At 28.4% G+C, this 19,701-nt stretch overlaps 1 protein-coding gene across 2 annotated transcripts; it reads left to right on the forward strand.

Annotated features, from left to right (window-relative positions):
- The first annotated feature begins 2,604 nt into the window (after nt 1-2,604).
- LOC111620983 (ankyrin repeat domain-containing protein 29-like) lies at nt 2,605-18,634 on the forward strand. 2 transcript variants are annotated; one of them, XM_023363011.1, is made up of 10 exons: nt 2,605-2,668; nt 4,484-4,594; nt 4,676-4,774; nt 7,549-7,647; nt 9,955-10,053; nt 10,327-10,425; nt 11,062-11,160; nt 11,230-11,325; nt 15,253-15,351; nt 17,755-18,634. In XM_023363011.1, exons 1-10 carry the CDS (start codon nt 2,657-2,659, stop codon nt 17,863-17,865), a joined length of 924 nt encoding a protein of 307 aa, XP_023218779.1. In that variant the 5' UTR covers nt 2,605-2,656; the 3' UTR covers nt 17,866-18,634. The 2 variants fall into 2 exon arrangements, with proteins under 2 accessions (XP_023218779.1, XP_023218780.1); XM_023363012.1 differs by lacking the exons at nt 15,253-15,351; nt 17,755-18,634 and adding an exon at nt 11,546-11,612.
- Nucleotides 18,635-19,701: the final 1,067 nt, after the last annotated feature.

Genomic DNA, 19,701 nt, shown 5'->3' on the forward strand with positions numbered 1-19,701 from the left:
TCTATAAATAATTATTTTCTTTGAAAATAGATAACAATTCAAAATCTCTCGGACAGCAAATATAAAAATGCAATTCTTTTTAAATAATTTTTTTTTTAATATATTCAACAATGCTTGATATTTTATTTTGACTTTTTCGCTTACACTGTTATTGATAGGGTAAGGCAACGCAATATTATTCATGGACGATCTGCCAAAGGGGCGGTGCCTTCAGAGAGGACTTTTATGGAAAATTGGCCTCTATTTAGGTGTTAGACCCGGAAAATTCCACGTGGCCAGCAGGTTGCTGTGGCACCCACGACTAACTACTACCAGTGTTCAATTGTTTTATTCATTCTGACATACATAAATTTTAAAATTTATAATTTATATAATCGTAATTTCTAACATTTTCATTTGTTTGCGCTATTCTGATTCACGATACAACGTTTCGTCTATTCAATAATCATTTTTCTAAAATTGCTAAATTCAACCAACATAATTTACCAATATTCTTTTTTATAGAAAAATCATCATCTACACATTACCCTGATAAATATTTTTGAGAAATAACGATGATAGACATACAAAAATTGGAAAATATAAATATTTATACTTTATTTCATAACACTGAAAATTAAAAACATGCTTTATGCTCAATTTTATGCTCGTCTATCTCATCAATATCGTTCATATAAATTTATATAATNAAAATACGAGTAGAAGATCTCTCGAAGCAAAACAAAAATCGCGTTTTCACTTTTCTTTTCCAATAGAAAATAAATTAAATTTTTAAAAAGTCTTTTAAATAAAGAATCCTTTATATAGTTATACTTTTTCCAAAATATTCAATATTTTATTATTAAAATTGGATAATTATATGGTACAAAACACGTCTCGCTACGACGCATCTCATAAAGATTATTTAACAATGGTTCATTTGTTTTATTTTTTATTTTTATTTTTTAAGTTCTTGAATATATTAACAAACTTTATACTGTGTGATAATAAAGAAAAAAAACAATATTTTAATTTAAAAAAAATCTAATTTTCTACTCTTCAGCTTAAAATCTTCACAGAATATTCAAAATCAGAACTTACAAACTGATTTGAAAAATATAAATTATATTTAAAAGACTTTTTAGTTGATTTTCTAACAATAAAAACAAAGTTCAAGGATTTTAAAACAATTTTTTATGGGAAAAATCGAGAGAGAAACAAGTGAATGGAGATAATGATAGAAGCATCAAACTTGAAATTCAAGAACATCCTAAATCTCCAAAGAGGCATAACGTTTGTTCGGTTATCAACGATTTTAACTATAAACAAAATCTGAAAATAAAATAGTCTAAATATTAAACCATAATTTTCCGTTCTAATTTTTATAGAAATAGGTTAAATTGTCCTCAGATTCGTTCGTTTTCAAGTTCAATGGATTTATGTCACGGTTATCACGGAAACACTTTCTAAACTCCTCCAAATATTAAATATTTTACATATAAATGTTGTTTAAATTATTATATATAATGGAAAATATCGTATATTTTACTCAAAACTAAAAAATTGTATCAAAGATATTTTTAGATAACAAAAATAAGAAGAGATGACGAATACCATGGTTACTAATAGGCTCTTATCTACATGATTAATCTCGGTTCAATGATATTTTCTCTTATAAATTTCTATGAATCTATGTCCTACTTTTTATCAACGAAAATATGTAATGTATAAACTAAATTAAACGGTGAAACAGTCCACAGTAATCAGCGAAACGTGTTAAAAACATCAAACCTTTACACCTGAAAACTGGGATGTTATTGGTACAATGACTATTATGGTATGAAAATTAATGATTCTCTTAAATAATTAGTTAATTCGAAGACATAAAAAGCTAAATTTAATCTAAAAATTGAAAAAAAATCTAGAAAAGAACTAGTTTAATTATATGCTGGGAATTTTTTTTTATCGGGATGATTATCAAAAGAGAAAGGAAATGTCGATCGAAGTTAAATATTTATAAGTAAACAAACCGTGGATGACAGACATTTATAATTTTAATAATCAGATGTAATGAGGAAGTAACTGCCCACATGAAAAGAATGACTTTTGTGTTCCGCACGCTTACATACCAAATGACCGTTAGATGCCATACATCAATGACAAACTTCCGAAATTTACAATTAAGTTTCGTGTGAAGCATTCTCCGATTTCATAAAAATGAATTTTTAAAATATTTTACCATTGTATTTTAATATATCTATTAAAGAAACGCTATTCCCGAATAGGCCTTTGTTATACCTTTCTAAAAAAATCTTCCATCTATTTTTAATAGTTATCCACTACGGGAATACTGTACTGTACATCTTTATACTAGAAATCAAAATAAAACTATAAGAAATAGTTTATATAAGTATTTTAATTGTGTAATATTGTTTAAATTTAAAAATAACTAATGTGTTTTTTTAAAAAAAAATCAATGATAGAAAAAGATAAATTGGTTCTATTGGTTGATATCGAATTTCATTTGAATTTTCAAACGAAATCTGATATTAACCAATAGAAAGAGAGTAGGAGGAGAATAACGTTACGTCATCTGCAACCCAGGTTTTAACGGAAGTTGTAGAGTTGTAGTGTTTTATAGTGTTGTAATATATTTGTGTGTGTTGATATCTTCTCCATGTCTCTCAGAGTAAGTAGAAACATATATATGTATAGTTTCCTATATTATAACATTTACTGAAGCTTTATAAAGAAGTGATTATGTCTGATTACTAATGTATAAATTAATTAATATTATTTTAAAATTTTAATACCGATATACTTTTAAATTAGTAATTTTTAAAAGTATGTTATAAAATTTGTATAATTAGCGATATATAGGATAGAAACAGATAAAAAATTTATCATTACCTTACAGAGAAGCACATGTTGTAGGATTTATTACTTATGTTTACAGCTAGAAAACAATAGTGTATGTTAAAAATTTATTATAAGGTAGTATATTTTACATATTATATAGAGCATTGTAATGAAATATTATTATATATGTATTAATTACGTTTCACCCATAAAAGTCATTACATTCAAGTGTTTAACTGTATGTGTATATAAAATGTATGCAAATATTAGAACAATTATTAACAGAATGCTGTTAAAATAAAATTTACTCTACCTTACAGCTTACACGGATATATTATTATTTTAGTTATAATTCGTAGTATATATTAATGTAATATACTATATTCTATAATCTAATAATCTATTTTAAATATTTTAAATTTAAATTCTGATTGCTAAGCCAATAAAATTCCACGTGATATTCAGTAAATATTACTTTCTATTCATCCATAATAATAATAATAGTAATAACTTTTTTAATTTTAAAAGATATTACTTTTATAGTTCATTACATTTACAATAGACAAGTTTATTATAGAGCAAAACAATAGTTTACAGTTTATAATTAAATGGGAGGAGCATATTAGGAACGATACAAGTTTTCAAAACTATATTATTATTTTATACGATTCAATTAAAGGTTGTAAATTTCAGTTTTATTTTTGAACCAGTTGGATAACTTAACCAGAAAATTAATTTTACGGGCTGCTACCAAACTAGGTGTTTGTCGTAAAAAATAAAAAAATAAAAAAACCACTAAAAATAATGGTCGTAAGTTGGACCTAGGCGTTAAAAATAAATTTAAAATTTTATTTTTATTGCCGTTAAATTTTATATAAACAAAGGTTTCTCACGTTTCCGTTGTCGCACTAAAGACGAAGATAGTTGTACTGTATTGTACGAAGCAGGGTTTTCTTCCGTGATTATCGTGGTTACAGTCGAATGAACAAGACCATTTCGTCAGTACTTGATCTGGCGCCAAAAAGATATTACATACAGTTAATGGGTTTTTATCTATCGTTTTTCCTTCACACGAAAACCTTTAGTAGTTTTATTTTGAACGCATCATATACTTAAAACTCTTAACCTGAATCCTAAGTGATGGTTTGCTAAATAAGTCTGTAAAAATAATTCATTGATCACTAAATCGTTAATCGTTAATCAATGGATAGAAATGTACAGTACATCAAGTTTCCATTCTTCGCATTAATTCGCTTTTGTAAACTTCAATCTATTTTGATGACTAGTAAAACTGAATGATTGATTCTTCAGGAAGAGAACTCGACTGTATGCAATTAGTTGCTTTTATCTACGTTATAGATCGCACGAGGAAGAGTTCCAGTTTCTAAGAACACCTGTTTAGACTATATAACGCAACTTTGTTCCACCTGTCGACCACACCTGTAGCGTGCAAAATTTATTCGCTCTTTGATTATGATTCTGATAGCATCTATATAGGAAGAGTCAACTACATTACCTTCTTTTGTGTTAAATAAATACAAATTACTTATAAATTATGCATTTAGTATGATTAACTTTCTTTTAAATTAATATATCTTGTTTTTTTTTATTTTAAAATTCATTTTTATAAATATTTTTCTCGTAGAAGGAAACTCTTTCCGCTCAGCAACTTCACGTTGCTGCGATTAGGGGAAATCTCAATCTTCTTAATAAAGTTTTGGACAGTGGAAAAGTGTATGTAGATTGTAAGGATGAGGTAAGAAAGTCAAAAACATTCTTTTTAGAACATGTCATTCATTGTTAGAGTTAAGTTGTTTATTACGAAAGTTGTTTTCAGGACGGAACTACAGCCTTAATTTTGGCATGTGCCAATAACCATTACGAGTGTGCTAAAGAGTTATTGAGTCAAGGAGCTGATCCATCCGCTAGACGATTGGTAAAGTCTATTTAAAATTTTTTTTTTTACATTATTATAATATATCAGTAAACGTATCACGTGGACAGGTTTTAGCTTCCTGTGTAGTATGATGAATTATTTTTCTCAGTTATAGTGACATTGAGATATAAATCTATGCATTTCTATCTCAATCTCTATCGTAAATCATAATTTAAGCAATTAACCCAGTATATGTCTTTAAAATTTAGAGATACAAACAAGTAAATTGTTCAGCTAATTGTATAACTACACCCTTTCTCATCTTTGTTCTCTGCAGGATGAGGAATTAATATAATTTTTAACAATGAATATGGAACATCGCCCATAAATCGCATTGTTCTAGCTCTAATAGTTTTGTTAGAAAGAATAGAATGATTATTTCCTCTTTCTCATCAAGTATATAAATTTATATACATACATATTAATATATTCTCAGAAAAGATACACTTAATCAGTGGCAGATCCAAGACGAAGACTCCAGGAGTTTAAGCCCTCCCCGTTGATACAGGAAAAAAAAATTAAATTTATTTGTTCGAACTTTAAAGCGTTATTTTTAAAACGTTTATGATGCAAATATGATTTATTGGACCATACTCATTGCAATCCTCGAGCACGTGTTAACAAAAAGTACTTATTAATTAGTCAGATATTTTTAATTTTTAAGTTAGCCTCCTCCCTCTGGATGCTTTTGGATTTGCTAGTGTACTTTATAAAAAAAATAAAACAAAAAAATACGCCAATTAATCTCACTGGTGAATTTTTAGATAAAATTCTGAAATTTAAATTTTCATAATTGTAAATTCTCTTGTGAGCAATCAAAACTGTTACTGTTACTGTTATTTTAGTGATAAAAATAAGTGTCAGTTAACACTTAATTTTATCACTAAATTAACATAGGTCCTACTAGAGCATCTCTTTCACAGTAAATATTTTTTCCATAGTGAGAAAGTATATCACATTTATCCTATAGTGACGGTATAATGTTATCCTTCTATATATGTCTATATAATTTAATTCAAAGATACAATAAAAATAATAATAATAACCCTTTAGTTAAATTTTTGTAATTTTATAGAAACACAAACTCATACATTTTACTTTCTTTAGTATAAAATATTTTTAAAAGATCGCATGCCGTATAGTATAGCTTAAATTTATGTAACATAATTAGATGAAAACGTAGAATTTGATTTACAATTCCTGCATTAAGCATCTCGCGACCTTGGCGTGTATAAATGTAATGCAATGTAACGCAACTCAATTCAAATTTCGATGTTTGTTGATATTTTATGGAACACAAAACAGATTCAATAGTTCAATTAACATTCATTATCAAACGCAAAACTTTGCATTTAATATCGTCACAAATAAGGTTGAATCTCTTTTTATATACAATTTTATGACGCCAATTTATTACTTTATTGCGCGTCACATTTTTTTTTCACTTTTATCTGTTTTCACTCTGTGGATACTAAGAGGACCTTTTTTTAAATCATACCCATGTGAGCTCAACCAGGCCCGTAATGGAGAAAGTCAGATAGTGAGGGCTGCCTTAATAAATACTTGGTTAAGCAAATTATACTTTTACCATCCTATAATTTTTATCCTTCTATTACTCTCCAATAATTTTAAAATTAAATGAATATATTTTTAATTCTTTTAGCAATCATCGAATAAATTTTTTAAAGTTTTATTTTAAAATTATATTTATTAGCAGGTATGTCCGACGAAAAGTAATGACAAACATTAAAATAAAAATCATATCAAAAACTTGATTATTTTGTCTATAATTATTATGCTTATCATACAGTATTCAAGGGGATGAAATCAGGGGGAAATGGAATGTTCATGTTCAGGTTTAATGATAGCCTATATTTCCCGCTGGTCCTAGAGATTAATTATGAAACATTTGTTGAAGATCGGTCAAAATGCTTAGGAGTTAATGGGGGATGAAATTAAGAGGAAGAGCGAAATGTAGCGGTTTAATAATAGCCTGGGACTATTTTCCGCAGGGTCCTAGAGAGTAACTATGAAAAATTTGGTGAAGATCAGTCACAGGATTTAGAAATGCATAGTGAACAGATTCTATGTTATATATATATAGGCCTATAGTTTTATTGTATTTTACGTATTTTAAATTTTTCACATGACTGTTTATATTCATAAAAACTTTTTACTAATGTTATTTATCCTATTATTTCCCAAGATTATTATATTGTTAAAGAACTAAATGCATTTCATTCTTTATATTTAGTTCTTTAACAATTAAAAACGAAAAAATATTATATAAATAAAAGTATTATTTTAATTAAAGTAGAACGATAAAGAATTCGAATAATGGTTTTGTTAAATTTTCCTTAAAATAAATACAGAAAATTCCAGTTTTTAATGTTTTATTGTAATTTCTTTTAATTAATTGTCCATTTGAAAAGCAGAAATACTTGTTAAAGGTAAAAAAAAATTGTTTTTGATAAGTGAAGGTTGAAAATTTACTGCCAGTTACTTTATTTGATAAAAAATTTATAAATAAATAAATAGGAAGCATTTTAAATTCTCGTTATCACCACTTGCAGAAACGTCTCTAGATTACAATCTTAATCTTACCTTATAATTATTAAATTATTATTAACATTTTCAGAAAATTTTTATTTGAAAATTCAATCTTTTACATTTTCAAAATAGTTGTTAAACAAACTTTCATATCAATAATCACACGACATAAATATTTATTCAAATTGTAATTTATGTCATTAAAAATCAATTAATTTTTGTAGACTGGAACGACTGCTTTATTTTTTGCTGCTCAAGCTGGATATCTGGAAATTGTGGAATTACTGTTAAAACACGGAGCATCTGTAAATGTATCAAGTATAGTATGTAAAATTTCATTTTGAATTACACAATTTATAAAGAATATAAATCAAAACAAACTAAGATTTAAATAGAAAAATTGGAATTCATATTTATTTCCAATATATACAGTACTTTAATTATAATAATGCCATAACGTTGCGTCATATCGCCGCGCGATCTGTATTAATGCTATGATGCGACGTCGCATCAAATCGGCAAATCTATAAATAATTATTTTCTTTGAAAATAGATAACAATTCAAAATCTCTCGGACAGCAAATATAAAAATGCAATTCTTTTTAAATAATTTTTTTTTAATATATTCAACAATGCTTGATATTTTATTTTGACTTTTTCGCTTACACTGTTATTGATAGGGTAAGGCAACGCAATATTATTCATGGACGATCTGCCAAAGGGGCGGTGCCTTCAGAGAGGACTTTTATGGAAAATTGGCCTCTATTTAGGTGTTAGACCCGGAAAATTCCACGTGGCCAGCAGGTTGCTGTGGCACCCACGACTAACTACTACCAGTGTTCAATTGTTTTATTCATTCTGACATACATAAATTTTAAAATTTATAATTTATATAATCGTAATTTCTAACATTTTCATTTGTTTGCGCTATTCTGATTCACGATACAACGTTTCGTCTATTCAATAATCATTTTTCTAAAATTGCTAAATTCAACCAACATAATTTACCAATATTCTTTTTTATAGAAAAATCATCATCTACACATTACCCTGATAAATATTTTTGAGAAATAACGATGATAGACATACAAAAATTGGAAAATATAAATATTTATACTTTATTTCATAACACTGAAAATTAAAAACATGCTTTATGCTCAATTTTATGCTCGTCTATCTCATCAATATCGTTCATATAAATTTATATAATATATATTTTTAAAATTTATTATACTCATATCTATTAATTACTGTTTATAAAAGAATTTCTAAATTTATTTCCGTAATATATTAGAATTTTAAATTATCTTCCTGACACATTTTACATCTTATGAATTATTCATCACACACACACAAAAAAAAATGATTTATATATTTTATTTTAATAAATAAATATATTCAGAAATTTGTTTCCGTATCACTAAACTATGTTGAAACAAAATAGCATCATTTATGTAAAAAATGTGCTTTATTCGCAGCAATTTGGTTTCATTTAAAACTTTTACTAAATTAATTGTTTTAAATTAATTTAGATTAATTTAATTAAAATGAATTATAAGTTTATTCCACAATTTTTAATGTTTTAATTAAAAATTGTGGAATAAACTTATAATTCATTTTAAAAAATGCGTTATTATTAAAGAAAACCGAAATATTTTTCATATTTTTAAGTATTAACAACATATCGCTGACGCCATTTCCGGAAATGTTTATCAATGATGGAATAAATAAAAGTACTGATTGCTGACAGTCGGTCGCGGGTTTGCGCCTCACCAAAGGGCTGACCGTGTGGAGTTTTCTGATTTTTTTTTAATTGCATAACTAACAACTAAATAGGGGTCAGTTTTTCATAGGAAGTGCTCCTGGAAGACACCTTCCATATTTTGTGTTGCCTTATCAATCCGATCCATAACTAGAGAGATATAGCCTACTGTATTAGAAGAATGGCTCATCATGAATGAATAATTCTTTTAGTGCGTTTAATTCGTCTTAGAACAGGTATTCGCGATAATTATTTCAATATATAAATAAATCAAATTATTTTTTATTTGTTTATTATTTCAAAAAAGAATCAAGCAATTTACAAGATATGAAAAGCGCTGCGTGTCTTGCATATGTTGTAAATTGCTTCATTTGCCTGGCATAAGGGCTTCAGTCTAAAGCCCTTAAGCCAAACAAAATTTATTGTAAATCCAACGTTACAATATTAACAGTTGATTAAAATGAATTCGATATGTTGAAACTTTATTATCCACTGAAGGCCGGGTACATGATTAAATATAAATATAAACAATAGGCATTGTTCTGAAATTTTTACACTAAATGCAAGACAATACATTGCGTCAACAACAAAACAATTGTACAAGTACAGTATATAACTGAAACGAATGGGGAGGCTCTTTAAAATTCTTATAATTCTTATAATAGATTTAAAATTAATAAAAATGGATTGACCTAAGGTTAATAATAAAATAAAATTGTTTAATTAAGATTGAATATACTTTGAGCATTGTTGTACTTCCAGATGTTATAACTGCCATTTAATCTTCGACAAAAATTTTAATTAGAATCTTTATTATTATATATTTTTAAAATTCTATTAAAATGTAAATGAATAATTTATTTTCCAGGATGGAGGAACGCCTCTAGCTGTTGCATGTCAGTACAATCAATTTGACGTTGTACAGAAGTTAGTTAAACATGGTGCAAACATTCATATTCAAATGATCGTAAGTATTCTACAAATAGTTAATAGCTGATTATTTTATATAAATTAAAAAAGTGCTTAATTATTATATAAAATATAAACACTATTGATAATTCGAATTATTTCTTCTTACAATCCAATCAAATTAAGAATAATGTAACCCTAACACAATAAAAATATTTGTATTTTATACAAAAAATATTATTGACTGAAATATTATTATATCGTAGAATCTATACTTTATAAATAAAGCAATTATGAATTAAAATAAAAAATTATAATAAATGTTTTCTAGGATAAAGCCACACCACTTTTTATCGCCGCACAAAACGGTCATGTAGAACTTGTCACTTATCTTCTCTCTTTGGGAGCACATGTCAATGTCAGAAGAAAGGTATGTGCTTTAATAAATTTTAAAAATTACATAACATTTATCCGTTTAATAATAGACTTATAACTATAAATGTACATATTTATTCTATTTGCTTAAATGGACAATAATTAAAATTGCCTTCTGACCTCTATCATTGTCAAATAATTTAAGTTATAAGAATTTAAATGAATATGATCATTCAAGAAATAATTTTTGTATTAATATTATATATTTGAAACTAATTGTCATGTATAAAATAGTATTGTAGTACTAGAAAAGTTCGGGATTAAATCCATTTTGGATTTTTCAGCTTTCATGTATCGTTCGAATGCAAACATCTTACTTCATCCTTTTTTAATATTGGTTGCATCTATTAAGGATCAGATCTTCTTCTAACAATAAAAACTCAGGTTATTATTTGACTTAAGAATGTTTCGAGAAATAATCCAAATCCAAATATACAGAAACTATATACTTTATTTAGGAGTGTATTTCCTAAATCAAGAATCCAAAACCATCTCATATTCTACGTTGCTATCACCAAATTCTTTATAGATATTAAGAAAAATAACTTTTAGTCAATTTTATTAATTAATATTTAAGCAAATAGCTCATATAATCTAAAAATATAGTTTCAAATCTTATTTAATTTGTAAGGACATGGCCACGCCACTCTGGATAGCATGCCAAATGGGTCATACTGAAGTAGTTAAGAAACTCCTCGCTGAAGGTGCAATTGTAGATGCGGCTAGAGAAGTATGCTATTATTTTCTTTAAAATTATAATTTCATAATTACATATGATTGATCATATTTTCGTATATAGGATGGAGCTACACCACTTTTTAAAGCTGCCCACAAAGGCTATGCGGATATTGTTGCAATTTTGATAAAGCATGGAGCTTCTATAGATATTTTAAAGGTATATTTTAACGACCGTATTAATATTGATAACAATTTTCATATACGAGGATCAATCAAAAACTAAAGGCGATTTACTTTACAATTTTTTTGCACATTTTTGTGAGCCTGTTTTTCCTTCTCGAAATATTTATTCCAATATAAAAATTTCTTAATGCAGTATAAAAAGTTTTCAGTTCTTTGATAAGAACTTATGCACTGTTTCTTTTTCTATATTTAAGGTTTTGGTGCAGATTTATAAGTTGCTAACAGTAACAGAAATGGCATACTGGTAAACGGTATATGTTTTCAGCCAGTTGAAATTGATAGAAGGTCTAAATGATCTTTCTCCATTGAGAGAATAAGAATATCACAAGCCGCCGCGCCGGTGCGAAAATTATTTATTAAACTTTTAATAGTTTATAACTTAACAAGAATATAAACTATAAGGGGTTAACAAACCATTTTTGTACCGGAATGATATTAACAATATAAATAAATAAATACATATATACAAACTTATATGTTGTTTTGTGTGGGATTGTTCGAATTAAACAGATTACTGTATATTAGAAGAAAGGTAAATTTTAAAAAGCCTGATAATAGACTAATGAAGAAAAAGAAACAAAAAGGACTAAAATAAAGATAAATATACATATTAAAAATATATATTTTAATGCACCAAATACATTTCTGACTGTCCATAAAGTATATGTCGAGTTTTAGAAATTTTTTGAGTGAATACAGTGAGAACTACTGATAAAAAGCATGTACTGTACCACAGCGTAGGTAGACTCGTAAATCTCTCCCATTCATTACTTGCATCACTTGTCCGTCCTTTTTCATTGAATCGACAGTGACAGAATTCATCTGGATATGGTGGAGGGTTTTCTGCACCGCAGTTTCAAGACCTGCAACTTGATGGCATTTTTCAGTAGGACGGTGCACCACCACATTATGGAGTAATCGTACGCACTTTCCTGAACATTACATTTCCCGACCGCTGGATAGGTTGGGACAGTCCCACTCACTGGCCTCCACGGTCGTCTGACATAACCCTTCTCACTAAAACTAACAAGTCTGTATCAGAAAATTTTCCTCCGATTAGTACAGTGTTTCAAGCAGTGCTTTAACTGGCTTTTCATGTGCCCTGAGCAAGATTTTAGTTTTGATTCTCCTTTTCGTGATAGAAATGGTCGGTTAATTTTAAACTTTAATCAAAAATATTATGAAATCTGCCTCCGGGGCAGAAAAATTTTAAAATTAAAATATAATACCGAGCATTTTTGATACCTCATTTTAGGGTCGCCCTGTGCTTGTGTACACTGTTGCATCGTCTAGTTACGGCACTGGTTTCAAGTTCGAAATTTATCAATATTTTCGTTTTGCTTGTACTGTACAGTACATACCTTGTTGCAACTCTTAGGAATTATTTTCATTGTTTTTATCTGTTGTTTCATTAAAAACAGGAAACCTTATAAAAAAAAGAACAAATTTAATATGACTTTCTTCAAGAAATTTTCACTATTCTGTTTAATGATACTGTATACTTTTCTCGTATTATTTTTTTTATAATTAAATACAATTCAAAATCGTATATAATTAATTAAAAAATTTTAAAAATCAAAATAAACAGACAAAACTGGTTCGAATTAACTCAGTTTCGGATTAGCGAGGGTGCATTGTGTATGTATGAGAGCATTCAGAAGTAAGTTTCGATGGTGCATGGTGCTGTTAGAGTAAAATGAATAAAGCTTTGTCGGCTTATTGTTGTTCCAGAAGATAAGAAATGCCAGAAATTTTTAGCAGTTTTCCGAAACTTATCATAAATCCAAAAAATGAAAAAAAATATCGAAAATTCCACACGCTGAGAGATAAGGTCGTAGTGTTTTTGCTGATTGAATTCCAGGATCATAGAGCAACATAAAGCTAATAGGAATTGTGAGACCTTGAAAGAATTACGACAGGCATTCAAATGGATATTCAGGATATCCAAAGTAAACAACGAGGTTTACAAAGCTCCGACATTGTATTGTTTCACGACAATGCACGATGACACACACTCCCACCTCGAACGTTGAACAATTCAGATGGGAAATATTCTTCCACCCATCTTATGCACTATATCCTCTGAATCTGACATCCGTTTCTGCACTTGAAGGCAAGTTTATGGGACAATGATTCGATAGCGATGAAGGTAGATTAATCGTGCAAGATTAGTTCTGAATTTAGTGGCAGACTTCTGCAAAAGGGAGATTAAAAAAGCTTGTGCAATGATGCGAAAAGTTTTTCAAGGTCTTGCCAAGGTCTTCAATGGCCATAGCCTACTCGTCTATCAGATTTTTCCGAGGTTGGATTGGTTGTTCAGCGGCAATCTTATATTAACTTTTACACCAGATCTTAGAGATTATTATATTGAGAAGTAGATATAAATATTATAGGCTACATGTACTGTTTAAACTTTAAACTTTTTGCAATTAAGGAACGTCCAAAACATCTTCTCGTTATCTTTTGTGGTAAATCAGAATTTATTTTCCGAATACCTCCAGTATATAAATAGCTTATATAACCGACACAGCAACCGTTATACCCATTTTTGGGTGTATGTAGACCGTATTTAGGCTTCCCTGGATGGGACGCAGGTGCCACTCTCAGCAAGATGGAGGCTACCAGAGACCGACCGAGAGATATAATCAAATCTAAATTACGGGAGGATAACCAGCATACGAAAGCATGGAAGAGACAAATGATTAAATAAAATAAAATTGGATTTTTACTGTGCAAAAATAAACGCTAAACGTATGCCGCAAAATACGAGTAAAAGTTTAATAAAATATGTTTGTGGTTGGCTACACCTATAATACTATACTTATGGAAATAAAAATTATGTATAAACACAGTGTTTATGTCAACCGTGCTATAAAAATTTTATGGCACGGATGCCACAAACACTGTGTTTATACATGATTTTGAGTTCCATAAGTATGTTCCATATGTGTTATAGGTGTAGTCTAACCACAAAATACCGTATGACGATTCGTTTATAATTAGCGATTGTGGCATTAATGGAAATTGGCACACGAGCGGAGCGAATGGGTCAATTTCCATGAATGCCATAATCGCCTACATTATAAACTAATTGGATAATATACTATTAAACGATACTATCTAAATTACAAAGTATTTTATGTAATTAGTAGTTACTAAAATCCACTAAAAATAAATCTAAAAATAGCACATTATCTCTATCATAATCCAAAATAAAAGCACTAATTAATGAAAACCAATTTTTGCTCCCTTCTAATTCTCTATAGTCTAGACGCTGGTGATTGCCTACTACGCTATGTCTGAAACCGGTGCTGAATATACACATTCAAATTTATACTTTTGTATGGATGGAATATTTGAAAATTAATATTTTCGTTGGCAAGATTTTATTAACCAATCGAGGCATAAGGACCTGGACACCAATATACTTGCATCAATGGCTCATCAATACTGTTTTTTGCCCTATTTTGCTATTTATAAACTTTTATATTTATTTGTACATTTCTCATTGACTGATATGCGTTTCTCTGTGTGAAAATTATCATTTTAAAATTTTAAAAATTCTTAATAACATCTGACCAGGAAGAAAAACTGTCTTTTGTAGTACGTGTTTAATAGCTGATATATCAATTATCCTGATCAGGCCAACAAGTAAGTATAGTGAAAAAGTAAACTTACCTGTTAGATATGGCCAAAGGTGTAATTACTTTAGTCGAGTCTAACATAATTGCTTTTGAATTGTTATCTAAGGTGTTAGGTTTTTTTATACACCAATTGCCTTTATTTTTCTATTTATCTAAATTTGAATAGGCTATATATATGTAGGTTTTGTTTTTTTAAAAAATTTTAATATTAAAATGTTTAAATATTAATTAAAAATCAATTTATTGTTTTTATTTAGAATGGTGAAAGTGCATTGCACGCGGCAACTCTTTTAAATCAATTGTTAGTTGTGAAAGTATTAATCCTTGCTGGTGCAGATCCTGAATTAAAAAATAAAGTAAGCAACTATTTTAATTAATTTAATACTTATTACTATGCAAATAGTCTTTAATTTTAAACTCTTTCCATCCTGTGGGCACTAAGAGCGCCTTTTTAGTAAACCCATCATGGGTAGTGAGGGACAGGGCCCGACATATCCGGTATCCGGACGACAATTCTTCAAAAAAAATTATTAGGGTGTTTTGACCCGTTGGATCCGATCCCAAGTTTCCCAGAGCGGTAGGCTGCCATTTATAAAGGACAGGATCTGTCCTCTAAAAATAATCATCACATCATATTTGAATAAGTGACAAGATTAATCCAAATTATTTGTTCGAAAATACAAGATTAATATGCTTAGAAAATCAAATCACTAAAAAATCATATAAAATATCTCAAATTTATCAAATTCAAAATACAGACAAACCTCGATATAGCATTATTGTTTGTTTACTTTTGAAATTGACACTAAATCGAGTATGGTGCTAAATCGAAAAAATCTTAAACAATAAAAATTATTCAAAATAATGAGATATAAGCATTATTTTGCGTATATTTTGAGATATACGCAAAATAAGTTGAGATTTGAGTTTGAGTCACATGATTTTGTGATAACAATGCCCTTTGCAACGCAAAATCTTACATTTGGTAATTTAGTGATAATGAAGGATACTACTATTTAATTAATAGTTATGAGAAAGTTTCGTTAACGAACATTGATTAGCGCTGTATCGAAATTGACTTTCTATAATATAGTGAATACGGAACAATTTAATATACAACAAATTTTGTTGAAAATAACAAAAAATATTCAAAAACTGATTTTTGAGAAATTTTAATTTAATTTAATAATTTTTAATGTTATACTCTAATGAGGTATATTGTTAAAAATACAGTGTAAATTAAATATTAATTATATTTACGATGAAAATGTAATTTTAAAACATAAATCCGAAGAAAACTAGATTTTAATTCATCAATAAATAAATAAATAAATAAATTCTGTTTCTTTAAATAATTCCTTCATGTTCTTTCGAAGAATTTCTGAGTTTTCTCCGTTTTAAAATGACAATATTGATAAATAACTCCGTTAATAACTTTTAAAAATATATGTTCAAGTTATATTCTTATTTATAACTAAACTTGGAAAGTTGCGGTGCAAATTTTCTTTAAAAAAGTGTTAAAATTTGCTCCTAAAACGTAAAGGAAGAGCATCGGTTTATTGCATATAAAAGTATACATGGACAAGCAAAACTCGAGAAAATCATAGAAAATCAGTTAATCACTTTCAAAATCAAATCCATCAGTTTTATAAAATACAAACATAAAAGCATTGTACGGTACTTTTAAATACAGTCGACCCCCCTATAACACTGTTGATTATTCCGTTTTATATGAATTCCATGTTGTATGAGTCACTTAGATTTTACAAATACGTGAGCCGTTCACAGCCCGGTACACGTATTTGGAAAATCTAAGTGACTCGTACAACATGGAATTCATATAAAACGGAATAATCAACAGTGTTATAGGGGATGGTCGACTGTACACAATTCTTCTACATTCTCCGTAGTCAGCCGCAGACGACGCGAGGAAATTGAATCTTTGAATTGCTAAAACATATACGGACGTGAGACGAGCATATTTGGTTTTCACTAAAATCTCTGTTTTGTGACTGAAGAGATTCATGAATTATATTTCGAAATCCTGAGTTTTTTCAGAGTATTCCAGATTTTTCTTTAAACAAATCCATCCAACGGGTTTTTGGTGTGTTTAAAAAATCCCACTGCTAGGCAGACCGCTTTCCTCAAGCTTAAAAACTAAATTGCACGGGAATTTGTGTGAATGAACAGTGTAGAGTTCCTTCAAAAACGTCATCCCACAATCAGTGGTAATTGTGCTTATTCCATTCAGTCACAGGTAGGCTCGTAAAATTACAAAGAAATAACTTGATACTTTAAAATAGCCCCCTGTGAAAATAACGAGAAGAGAGCACCTCAATTTCCCATCTTTATTTATAACGATTGAAGAAAGACCTTGGGGCGAGAACATGTTAATCCTTTTGTTTTCAAGTTTCTGGAAAAAGCATCCTAAAATTTCGAATTTGCTCTGTATTTTAGGGCAGATAGAGGTTGATAGGCCAGTCTACGAGAAGCTATGGATCACGAGTCTGGAAATTGTATTTTCCCTATGTTTGTAGAAATTTAATAATCAACAAAGAAACAGAGAAATATGTTCTTGCCAAAGTCTTCAATGGCCATAGCCTACTCGTCTATCAGATTTTTCCGAGGATGGATTGGCAGCAATCTTGTATTAATTTTTCCACCTCTGGTTTTCTCGTACTAATGTAAATTTACTCTTTTTAAGCATTAATAATTTATTATTATTTAATCTTATTTAACTCTTCATTTAATTATATTAGGCAGGTTATACGTGTCTTCAGTTGGCTAAGAGATCTCAAAACAAGTACATGATTGTATATCTTCAGAATGCAATTGACAGAAAAACGATGACTCAGAAACAGAATGAATAATTATGGAAGTATTGAAAATTTATAAAATGCAATAATTTAGTTTCTGCACATTTGTAAAAAATTATGTTAATTATTTACAGCTAGAGAAAATGTCATTTGCATATTTATGTTCTATTAAATAAGTATGCAATAGATTCTTATACACAGTTACTACTCATTATCACAAAAAAAATTGTTTAAAATATTGCAAATAGATTTTTAAAAATTATGCATTGTTATAATAATAATAATAATAATATAAATATATATTATGCTGTTGCAACGTTAATACTCTAGTTACAGTTTCGTATTCGTTAAATTTATTGACATTTTAAGTGATTGAATGTGCAGTGATTAGTTATCAGAAAGCGTTAATTACGCAGTGTTTCGAGCGATAAACTTGCAAGATGGAGTGTAAAAAGCAGAAGATGCAAATTGATTTTAATACGAGAAAAAAGTGTTTTTTTTCATTTCAAGTAAAAGGAAAAAAATCCGATTCTGTCATTCCACTAGAAATTGCTTATAAATGGTTACAGGATTCCATAATGATCGAGAAGTCTCTTATTATGCTGAAGTTGGTGACAAAAGACTGTACTGCTGATGTTGAAGTGAAAGACCTTTGAAAACTGTTCAAATTTGACAATGAAAATTATTATTTGAAATTGTTTTCTGTCGTAGTTTATCACATACATTTTTAAATGTTTAATATATTTCGTACTACATTACTTACGTTTAGAGAATTGTTAATTGTCAAAATTAAAATGTAACAGAAAAACTATTTTTGTCATGATTTGAAATAAATTTATTGATGAAATTTAAATGATGTTTCGGTGGTTTAATTATAATTTTTAAATTATACAAATAATTAGCCATGAAATCTTCAAGAGTACATGCATAAATTGCTTCATAAAAAAAGGAGTACGTTGTTTTCACTTGTAATAAGGATTTAAATTGTCATTGTCCAAGTATAAATCGTAGAAATGTTATGGTAATTAGAGCAAGTAAAATCATTTCGATCAATCTTATATGAAATCGTTTCGGAATACGTGAATGAAATAATAAAAGCTGTCCTAGATATGTCTTTTTAACTCAATATATTAAACTTGAAAATAGGTCTATAACATGCATTTTATTGCGTGTAGGCCTATACAATATTACAACATAACACGTAACGAGTAATATTTTGTAAAAATATTTTTTAGGTCTACACGTCATTAATTTGATCGTGGAGTTTATTGCGCTTATAAATTAGAGATGATTATTCATTTCATGTTCCTTAACAAAGCGCGTTTGTACCGTGATTCATGAAGATGATATGCAAAATAATTTCCAGAAATAACATTTAGATAGCCTATTTACGTACAGTACAGGGAAGCGCAATTTATACAATATCAACACGATTTATAATGTTAACAAAACGACTGAAAATTAAAGTTGCTAGAAATATTCTGGATAAACAATAACTAGCATAAGCAGAAATGTCAATATCAGTTTAATTGAAGATTTAGTGTACTCTTCTGAATTTCCACATTAAAATTTAGATAAATTATTTTAAATTAGCCAAGAAGCAATTAGCTTTACGTAGTCAGAATTCTAAAATTTTTTTCCCTGACTCCTTTTGAAAAACAGGATAATAGAATTTTAATTATTATTTTCTTTCTACGATGCGAGAAATATCGGCATTAAATTCTTTCGGTTTGCTGGTTAATATACTTATAAACAGAAAAATATGAGAAAAATACCAAAGAATTTGCCGAAACTAGCAAAGGAAGACGTAAAACATCTTACTATGAAGACCATTTTTTTTTTGTTAATTTGAAAGTCATCGGGGTTGTATTTCGATTCTATTGATAATAT

The sequence above is a fragment of the Centruroides sculpturatus genome, unplaced genomic scaffold, assembly GCF_000671375.1.
Source record: "Centruroides sculpturatus isolate CEXI.00-Female unplaced genomic scaffold, Cexi_2.0 scaffold297, whole genome shotgun sequence".
Classification (NCBI taxonomy): domain Eukaryota; kingdom Metazoa; phylum Arthropoda; class Arachnida; order Scorpiones; family Buthidae; genus Centruroides; species Centruroides sculpturatus.

Bases quoted from the DNA above. Each gene is read 5' to 3' on its own strand.
- LOC111620983 (XM_023363011.1), top strand. The intron at 10,054-10,326 runs GTAAGTATTCTA...AATGTTTTCTAG, and splicing joins ACATTCATATTCAAATGATC to GATAAAGCCACACCACTTTT. The intron at 10,426-11,061 runs GTATGTGCTTTA...TTAATTTGTAAG, and splicing joins ATGTCAATGTCAGAAGAAAG to GACATGGCCACGCCACTCTG.